This window comes from Chiloscyllium plagiosum, unplaced genomic scaffold (assembly GCF_037043375.1).
Source record: "Chiloscyllium plagiosum isolate Xiang-an unplaced genomic scaffold, Cpla_swu_hap1 HiC_scaffold_155, whole genome shotgun sequence".
Lineage (NCBI taxonomy): Eukaryota > Metazoa > Chordata > Chondrichthyes > Orectolobiformes > Hemiscylliidae > Chiloscyllium > Chiloscyllium plagiosum.
The window spans coordinates 129,522-140,000 of NW_028270294.1; the positions used below are offsets into that span (position 1 = coordinate 129,522).

Here is a 10,479-nt window from a genome sequence, read left to right on the forward strand (position 1 = left end):
CTGTGTCCCTGTCCCTCAGTGAGGAGGGGGGGGGGGAGTCTCTCTGTGTCCCTGTCCCTCAGTGAGGGGGGGGGGAGTCTCTCTGTGTTCCTGTCCCTCAGTGAGGGGGGGGGGGGAGTCTCTGTGTGTCCCTGTCCCTCAGTGAGGGGGGGGAGTCTCTCTGTGTCCCTGTCCCTCAGTGAGAGGGAGGGGGGGGGAGTCTCTCTGTGTCCCTGTCCCTCAGTGAGGGGGGGGGGGGAGTCTCTCTGTGTCCCTGTCCCTCAGTGAGGGGGGGGGGCGAGTCTCTCTGTGTCCCTGTCCCTGGGGAGTCTCTCTGTGTCCCTGTCCCTCAGTGAGAGGGGGGGGGGGGGGGGAGTCTCTGTGTGTCCCTGTCCCTCAGTGAGGGGGGGGAGTCTCTCTGTGTCCGTGTCCCTCAGTGAGGGGGGGGGGGGGGGGGGAGTCTCTCTGTGTCCCTGTCCCTCAGTGAGGGAGGGGGGGGGGGAGTCTCTCTGTGACTCTGTCCCTCAGTGAGAGAGGGGGGGGGGGGGGGAGTCTCTGTGTGTCCCTGTCCCTCAGTGAGGGGGGGGAGTCTCTCTGTGTCCCTGTCCCTCAGTGAGAGGGAGGGGGGGGGGGAGTCTCTCTGTGTCCCTGTCCCTCAGTGAGGGGGGGGGGGGGGAGTCTCTCTGTGTCCCTGTCCCTCAGTGAGGGAGGGGGGGGGGGGGGGAGTCTCTCTGTGACTCTGTCCCTCAGTGAGGGGGGTGGGGCATGAAGACAGAAGCCTCTCTCTCTCTCTCTCCCTCTCTTTCTCACCCTTTCTCTCTCTCTCTTTCTCTCTGTCTCCTGAAACCTCTGGCTCCGAAACAGTTAAGGGACACCTGCTTTCAGCTGCCAAGCAGGTTTTAATTTCTAATCCGATGCCCCGCCCTGCGGGGTGGTGGGTTTGATGAAGAAATCAGGTTGTATTTGTGAAATTCCTTCAGTGGTGAGCAAGGGAACACACACACACTCACACACACAGCCAAGCAAACCAAGGTGTGTTCTCTAACCGAAACCACAAGGCCAGCATTATCTGCAAAAGGTTGGGAGATCGACATCTCATTAACAAACTGGCCCAGCAACTTGCCAGTCCCGCACTCCGGAATACTGTCTTCCCACAACCTCCCCCCCCCCCCGCACCCCCCATCCCCAAACTTCCCGATAACCTTGCCCCCCCCCCCCCCCCCGCAGCTGTGGATGGTGATGGAGTTCGGACACTTTGAGTTGGTCGTCTGTCTCGCAGTCTGGCTGCCGCTGTCAGGTAACAGGGTCTTTGGGAGTGCGGTGGGGGAGCAATGACAGAAATGGTGGGGGGGGGGGGGGGGTGGGGAAGGAAATGGGGGTGGTGGGGGGGGGGATTGTGAACCGCGAGGGAAGGTGACACGCGGGATTGCGAGAGAGAGGGAGAGGACAGAGTGAGGCGGGGAGGGGGAGAGGGGGATACAGAGAGGGGAGTGAGGTGAGGTGAGGAACGGAGGAGGGGAAGAGACGTACAGAGGGAAATAAACCCCTTCAGGCTGTGTCAGCGCGGAATCATTCATTCCCAGGTGAAACTTGCAGCACGGGGATTGATGTGCTTGGAGTGCAATGGCCACACTCCCAGGACAGGGACAGCCCGGGGTTAGATACAGAGTAAAGCTCCATCTACACTGTACCCCCATCAAACACTCCCAGGACAGGGACAGCACAGGGTTAGATACAGAGTAAAGCTCCCTCTACACTGTCCCCCATCAAACACTCCCAGGACAGGGACAGCACGGGGTTAGATAGAGAGTAAAGCTCCCTCTACACTGTCCCCCATCAAACACTCCCAGGACAGGGACAGCACGGGGTTAGATACAGAGTAAAGCTCCCTCTACACTGTCCCCCATCAAACACTCCCAGGACAGGGACCGCACGGGGTTAGATACAGAGTAAAGCTCCCTCTACACTGTCCCCCATCAAACACTCCCAGGACAGGGACAGCACGGGGTTAGATACAGAGTAAAGCTCCCTCTACACTGTCCCCCATCAAACACTCCCAGGACAGGGACAGCACGGGGTTAGATACAGAGTAAAGCTCCCTCTACACTGTCCCCCATCAAATACTCCCAGGACAGGGACAGCACGGGGTTAGATACAGAGTAAAGCTCCCTCTACACTGTTCCCCCCATCAAACCCTCCCAGGACAGGGACAGCACGGGGTTAGACACAGAGTAAAGCTCCCTCTACACTGTCCCCCATCAAACACTCCCAGGACAGGGACTGCACGGGGTTAGATACAGAGTAAAGCTCTCTCTACACTGTCCCCCATCAAACACTCCCAGGACAGGGACAGCACGGGGTTAGATACAGAGTAAAGCTCTCTCTACACTGTCCCCCCATCAAACCCTCCCAGGACAGGGACAGCACGGGGTTAGATACAGAGTAAAGCTCTCTCTACACTGTCCCCCATCAAACACTCCCAGGACAGGGACAGCACGGGGTTAGATACAGAGTAAAGCTCCCTCTACACTGTCCCCATCAAACACTCCCAGGACAGGGACAGCACGGGGTTAGATACAGAGTAAAGCTCCCTCTACACTGTCCCCCATCAAATACTCCCAGGACAGGGACAGCACGGGGTTAGATACAGAGTAAAGCTCCCTCTACACTGTCCCCCCATCAAACACTCCCAGGACAGGGACAGCACGGGGTTAGATACAGAGTAAAGCTCTCTCTACAGTGTCCCCCATCAAACACTCCCAGGACAGGGACAGCACGGGGTTAGATACAGAGTAAAGCTCCCTCTACACTGTCCCCCATCAAACACTCCCAGGACAGGGACAGCACGGGGTTAGATACAGAGTAAAGCTCTCTCTACACTGTCCCCCCATCAAACCCTCCCAGGACAGGGACAGCACGGGGTTAGATACAGAGTAAAGCTCTCTCTACACTGTCCCCCATCAAACACTCCCAGGACAGGGACAGCACGGGGTTAGATACAGAGTAAAGCTCCCTCTACACTGTCCCCATCAAACACTCCCAGGACAGGGACAGCACGGGGTTAGATACAGAGTAAAGCTCCCTCTACACTGTCCCCCATCAAATACTCCCAGGACAGGGACAGCACGGGGTTAGATACAGAGTAAAGCTCCCTCTACACTGTCCCCCCATCAAACACTCCCAGGACAGGGACAGCACGGGGTTAGATACAGAGTAAAGCTCTCTCTACAGTGTCCCCCATCAAACACTCCCAGGACAGGGACAGCACGGGGTTAGATACAGAGTAAAGCTCCCTCTACACTGTCCCCCATCAAACACTCCCAGGACAGGGACAGCACGGGGTTAGATACAGAGTAAAGCTCCCTCTACACTGTCCCCATCAAACACTCCCAGGACAGGGACAGCACGGGGTTAGATACAGAGTAAAGCTCCCTCTACACTGTCCCCCATCAAATACTCCCAGGACAGGGACAGCACGGGGTTAGATACAGAGTAAAGCTCCCTCTACACTGTCCCCCCATCAAACACTCCCAGGACAGGGACAGCACGGGGTTAGATACAGAGTAAAGCTCTCTCTACAGTGTCCCCCATCAAACACTCCCAGGACAGGGACAGCACGGGGTTAGATACAGAGTAAAGCTCTCTCTACACCATCCCCATGAAATGGTGTTGAGTCTGTTGGAATGTGATTGTTGTGGGTGGAGTTGTCTTTCAGCACCGTCTAATCTTTCTGATGTGATTTACTCGGTGTGTTTTGTTTTGCTGGTCCCTTGTATTTAGTGCTGAGTGCTTGTTATTACCAATTGCAATAATTAGGGAGTTATTGCAAGTTTATGACCTGACACCCTTAGAAACAGCAGTCAACACAGCAGGAGGAGACAGGTCACATTTCCAACCCCTGTAACACCATACCGACCTCCAAAGGCCCTGACTACACCTCACCTCAATCCCCCCCCCCTCACCCCCGGGTCCCTCAATCCCCCCCCTCACCCCCGGGTCCCTCAATCCACCACCCTCACCCCTGGGTCCCTCACTCCTCCACCCTCACCCCACTCTCACCCTCACCCCACCCCCAACATCCCCCAATCCCCCACCCTCACACAACCCCCCGGGGTCCCTCAATCCCCCCACCCTCACGACAATCCCCCCCTGGGTCCCTCAATTCCCCCGGGTCCCTCAATTCCCCCACCCTCACCCCACCCCCGGGTCCCTCAATCCCCCCGGGTCCCTCAATCCCCCAACCTCACCCCAACCCCCGGGTCCCTCAATTTCCTCGGGTCCCTCAATCCCCTCACCCTCACCCCACCCTCACCCCTCACCCACTCCCGGCATCCCCCCAATCCCCCACGACACCCCCAGGTCCTTCAATCTCACCCCTCAACCCCCCACCCCTGGGTCCCCCAATCCCCCCGTGTCCCTCAATCCCCCACCCTTCACGCCCCCCGTTTCCCTCAATCCCCCCCCCGTGTCCCTCAATCCCCTCCCTCACCCCCCGTGTCCCTCAATCCCCCCCCCCCGTGTCCCTCAATCCCCCCCGTGTCCCTCAATCCCCCACCCCTCGCCCCCCCCCCCCGGGTCCCTCAATCCCCCCCCGGTGTCCCTCAATCCCCACCCCTCGCCCCCTCCGGCTCCCTCATCCCCGTGTCCCTCAATCCCCCCCCGGGTCCCTCAATCCCCTCCCTCATCCCCTGTGTCCCTCAATCCCCCTCCACCCCCGTGTCCCCTCAATCCCCTCCCTCACCCCTGTGTCCCTCAAACCCCACCCCTCACCGCCCCATTTCCCTCAATCCCCCCCCCGTGTCCCTCAATCCCCTCCCTCACCCCCCCGTGTCCCTCAATCCCCACCTCTCGCCCGCCTGTGTCCCTCCATCCACCCCGTGTCCCTCAATCCCCTCCCCCACCCCCGTGTCCTTCAATCCCCAAACCCTCGCCCCCCTGTGTCCCTCGCTCCTCCACCCGTGTCTCTCAATCCCCCCCCCGTGTCCCTCAATCCCCACCCCTCGCCTCCTCCCGGGTCCCTCATCCCCGTGTCCCTCAATCCCCCCACCCCCCCCCCGGGTCCCTCAATCCCCTCCCTCATCCCCTGTGTCCTTCAATTCCCCCCCCCCGGGTCTCCCAATCCCCACCCCTCGCGCCCCCGTGTCCCTCAATCCCCCCCCCCGTATCCCTCAATCCCCACCCCTCACCCCCCCGTGTCCCTCAATCCCCCCCCCGTGTCCCTCAATCCCCTCACTCACCCCCGTGTCCCTCAATCCCCACCTCTCGCCCCCCCGTGTCCCTCAATCCCCACCACTTGCCCCCCCCCGTGTCCCTCAATCCCCCACCTCTCGCCCCGCGTGTCCGTCAATCCTCCCCGTGTCCCTCAATCCCCTCCCTCATCCCCGGTGTCCCTCAATCCCCACCTCTCGCCCCCCCGTGTCCGTCAATCCCCACCACTTGCCCCCCCGTGTCCCTCAATCCCCACCTCTCGCCCCGCCTGTCCCTCAATCCTCCCCCGTGTCCCTCAATCCCCTCCCTCACCCCCCGTGTCCCTCAATCCCCACCTCTCGCCCCCCCGTGCCCCTCAATCCCCACCCCTTGCCCCCCCCCGTGTCCCTCAATCCCCTCCCTCACCCCCGTGTCCCTCAATCCCCACCTCTCGCCCCCCGTGTCCCTCAATCCTCCCTGTGTCCATTCCATCCCCCCCCCGGGTCCCTCAATCCCAGCCTGGCCCCTCAATTCCCCCCCCCCCGTGTCCCTCAATCCCCACCCTCACCCCCTCGGCCCCTCAATCCCCATCCCTCGCCCCCCCCAACCCCGTGTCCCTCAATCCCCCCGTGTCCCTCAATCCCCAAACCCTCGCCCCCCTGTGTCCCCTCGCCCCCTCCACCCGTGTCCCTCAATCCCCCCGTGTGCCACAATCCCCACCCTTCGCCACCCCCCTCGGGGTCCGTCAATCCCCTCCCTCACCCCCCCCGTGTCCCTCGATTCCCCCGTGTCACTCAATCCCCACCCATCCCCCCCGCCCCCGGGGTCCCTCAATCCCCTCCCTCACCCCCCTGTATCCCTCAATCCCCCCCCTTGTCCTCTCAATCCCCCACCTCTCTCGCCCCCTCTGGGTCCCTCAATCCCGCCCCGTGTCCCTCAATCCCCACCCCTTGCCGCCTCCCGGGTCCCTCAATCTCCTCCCTCACCCCTCGTGTCCCTCAATCCCCCCCCCCCCCGTGTCCCTCAATCCCCACCCCTCGTCCCCCCCGTGTCCCTCATTCCCCCCCCGTTTCCCTCAATCCCCCACCCCTTGCCCCCTCCGGGTCCCTCATCCCCGTGTCTCTCATTTCCCCCCCCCCCCACCGGTCCCTCAAACCCCACCCCTCGCCCCCCCCCCCCCCCCCCCCGTGTCCCCTCAATCCCCCCCCCGTGTCCCTCAATCCCCCCCCCGGGTCCCTCAATCCCCTCCCTCATCCCCCTGTGTCCCTCAATTTCCCCCCCCCCCCGTGTCACTCAAATCCCCACCCCTCAATCCCCTCCCTCATCCCCTGTGTCCCTCAATTTCCCCCCCCCCCGTGTCACTCAATCCCCACCCCTCGCGCCCCCGTGTCCCACAATCCACACCCCTCGCCCCCCCGTGTCCCTCAATCCCCACCCCTCGCCCCCCCACCGTATCCCTCAATCCCCCCCCATCCCTCAATCCCCCCGTATCCCTCAATCCCTCCCTGTATCCCTCAATCCCCCCCCGTATCCCTCACTCCCCCCCGTATCCCTCAATGCCCACCCCTCGCCCCCCCGTGTCCCTCAATCCCCACCCCTCGCACCCCACCGTATCCCTCAATCCCCCCCGTATCCCTCAATCCCCCCCTGTATCCATCAATCCCTCCCTGTATCCCTCAATCCCCCCCCCCGTATCCCTCAATCGCCCCCCGTATCCCTCAATCCCCCCCGTATCCCTCAATCCCCTCCCTCACCCCCGTGTCCCTCAATCCCCACCTCTCGCCCTCCGTGCCCCTCAATCCCCACCCCTTGCCCCCCCCCCGTGTCCCTCAATCCCCTCCCTCACCCCCGTGTCCCTCAATCCCCACCTCTCGCCCCCCCGTGTCCCTCAATCCTCCCCGTGTCCATCAATCCCCCCCCGGGTCGCTCAATCCCCAGCCTCGGCCCCTCAATCCCCCCCCCCCGTGTCCCTCAATCCCCACCCTCACCCCCTCGGCCCCTCAATCCCCATCCCTCGCCCCCCCAACCCCGTGTCCCTTAATCCCCCCGTGTCCCTCAATCCCCAAACCCTCGCCCCCCTGTGTCCCTCGCCCCTCCACCCGTGTCCCTCAATCCCCCCGTGTGCCACAATCCCCACCCCTCGCCACCCCCCTCGGGGTCCATCAATCCCCTCCCTCACCCCCCCGTGTCCCTCAATCCCCACCCCTCGCCCCCCCCATGTCCCTCAATGCCCATCCCCCGCAACCCCGTGTCCCTCGATTCCCCCGTGTCACTCAATCCCCACCCATCCCTCCCCCCCCGGGGTCCCTCAATCCCCTCCCTCACCCCCTGTATCCCTCAATCCCCCCCCTTGTCCCTCAATCCCCACCTCTCGCCCCCTCTGGGTCCCTCAATCCCCCCCGTGTCCCTCAATCCCCACCCCTTGCCGCCTCCGGGTCCCTCAATCTCCTCCCTCACCCTCGTGTCCCTCAATCCCCCCCCCCCCCCCGTGTCCCTCAATCCCCACCCTCGTCCCCCCGTGTCCCTCAATCCCCACCCCTTGCCCCCTCCGGGTCCCTCATCCCCGTGTCTCTCATTCCCCCCCCCCCCCCCGGGTCCCTCAAACCCCACCCCTCGCCCCCCCCCCCCCCGTGTCCCTCAATCCCCCCCGTGTCCCTCAATCCCCCCCCGTGTCCCTCAATCCCCACCCCTTGCCCCCTCCGGGTCCCTCATCCCCGTGTCCCTCAATCCCTCCCCCCCCCGGGTCCCTCAATCCCCTCCCTCATCCCCTGTGTCCCTCAATTTCCCCCCCCCCCGTGTCACTCAATCCCCACCCCTCGCGCCCCCGTGTCCCACAATCCACACCCCTCGCCCCCCCGTGTCCCTCAATCCCCACCCCTCGCCTCCCCCACCGTATCCCTCAATCCCCCCCGTATCCCTCAATCCCCCCTGTATCCCTCAATCCCTCCCTGTATCCCTCAATCCCCCCCCCCGTATCCCTCAATCCCCCCCCGTATCCCTCACTCCCCCCCGTATCCCTCAATCCCCACCCCTCGCCCCCCCGTGTCCCTCAATCCCCACCCCTCGCACCCCACCGTATCCCTCAATCCCCCCCGTATCCCTCAATCCCCCCCCGTATCCATCAATCCCTCCCTGTATCCCTCAATCCCCCCCCCCCCGTATCCCTCAATCCCCCCCCGTATCCCTCAATCCCCCCCGTATCCCTCAATCCCCACCCCTCACCCCCCCGTGTCCCTCAATCCCCACCCCTCGCACCCCACCGTATCCCTCAATCCCCCCCGTATCCCTCAATCCCCCCCTGTATCCCTCAATCCTCCCCGTATCCCTCAATCCCCCCCTGTATCCACCAATCCCTCCCTGTATCCCTCAATCCCCCCCCCCGTATCCCTCAATCCCCCCCCGTATCCCTCAATCCCCCCGTATCCATCAATCCCCTCCCTCACCCCCGTGTCCCTCAATCCCCACCTCTCGCCCCCCGTGTCCCTCAATCCCCTCCCTCACCCCCGTGTCCCTCAATCCCCACCCCTTGCCGCCCCGTGTCCCTCAATCCCCTCCCTCACCCCCGTGTCCCTCAATCCCCACCCCTTGCCGCCCCGTGTCCCTCAATCCCCTCCCTCACCCCCGTGTCCCTCAATCCCCACCCCTTGCCGCCCCGGGTCCCTCAATCCCCACCTCTCACCCCCCGTGTCCCTCAATCCTCCCCGTGTCACTCAATCCCCATCCCTCAACCCCCCCCCCCCCCCCCGGGTCCCTCAATCCCCAGCCTCGGCCCCTCAGTCCCTCAATTCCTATCCCTCGCCCCCCACCCCATGTCCCTCAATCCCCCCGTGTCCCTCAATCCCCACCCCTTGCCCCCCCATCCTGTGTCCCTCAATCCCCCCGTGTCCCTCTATCCCCAAACCCTCGCCCCCTTGTGTCCCTCGCCCCCCCCTACCCGTGTCCCTCAATCCCCCCGTGTGCCACAATCCCCACCCCTTGCCACCCCCCTTGGGGTCCGTCAATCCCCTCCCTCACCCCCCCCGTCCCTCAATGCCCATCCCCCGCACCCCCCGTGTCCCTCGATTCCCCCGTGTCACTCAATCCCCACCCCTCGCCCCCCCGGGGTCCCTCAAACCCCTCCCTCACCCCCCGCACCCGTCTCCCTCAATCCCCCCCCTTGTCCCTCAATCCCCACCTCTCGCCCCCTCTGAGTCCCTCAATAACCCCCCGTGTGCCTCAATCCCCACCCCTTGCCGCCCCGTGTCCCTCAATCCCCTCCCTCACCCCCGTGTCCCTCAATCCCCACCCCTTGCCGCCCCGGGTCCCTCAATCCCCACCTCTCACCCCCCGTGTCCCTCAATCCTCCCCGTGTCACTCAATCCCCATCCCTCAACCCCCCCCCCCCCCCCCCCCGGGTCCCTCAATCCCCAGCCTCGGCCCCTCAGTCCCTCAATTCCTATCCCTCGCCCCCCACCCCATGTCCCTCAATCCCCCCGTGTCCCTCAATCCCCACCCCTTGCCCCCCCATCCTGTGTCCCTCAATCCCCCCGTGTCCCTCTATCCCCAAACCCTCGCCCCCTTGTGTCCCTCGCCCCCCCCTACCCGTGTCCCTCAATCCCCCCGTGTGCCACAATCCCCACCCCTTGCCACCCCCCTTGGGGTCCGTCAATCCCCTCCCTCACCCCCCCCGTCCCTCAATGCCCATCCCCCGCACCCCCCGTGTCCCTCGATTCCCCCGTGTCACTCAATCCCCACCCCTCGCCCCCCCGGGGTCCCTCAAACCCCTCCCTCACCCCCCGCACCCGTCTCCCTCAATCCCCCCCCTTGTCCCTCAATCCCCACCTCTCGCCCCCTCTGAGTCCCTCAATAACCCCCCGTGTGCCTCAATCCCCACCCCTTGCCGCCTCCGGGTCCCTCAATCCCCTCCCTCACCCCCGTGTCCCTCAATCCCCCCCCCCCCCGTGTCCCTCAATCCCCCCCGTGTCCCTCAATCCCCACCCCTCGCCCCCCCGTGTCCCTCAATCTCCACCCCTCGCCCCCCCCGTATCCCTCAATCCCCCCCTGTATCCCTCAATCCCCCCCCGTATCCCTCAATCCCCCCGTATCGCTCAATCCCCACCCCTCACCACCCCATATCCCTCAATCCACCCCCCGTGTCCCTCAATCTCCACCCCTTGCCCCCCCGTGTCCCTCAATCCCCTCCCTCACCCCCGTGTCCCTCAATCCCCACCCCTTGCCCCCCTGTGTCCCTCAATCACCACCCCTTGCCCCCCCGTGTCCCTCAATCCCCCCCCGTGTCCCTCAATCCCCACCCCTCACCCCCCCCCCCCCCCC

The 10,479-nt window shown here is 64.1% G+C and overlaps 1 protein-coding gene across 1 annotated transcript in view; it reads left to right on the forward strand.

The window, feature by feature from the left end:
* Positions 1-1,192: 1,192 nt before the first annotated feature.
* Positions 1,193-10,479, forward strand: part of LOC148133966 (nectin-4-like) — a gene marked incomplete at its 3' end in the record, with an annotated part of 45,040 nt that continues 35,753 nt past the window's right edge. The window contains exon 1 of the mRNA XM_087985722.1: positions 1,193-1,276. Within this exon, the coding sequence (XP_087841848.1) occupies positions 1,213-1,276 (64 nt within the window). The remainder of the gene's footprint in view (positions 1,277-10,479) is intronic.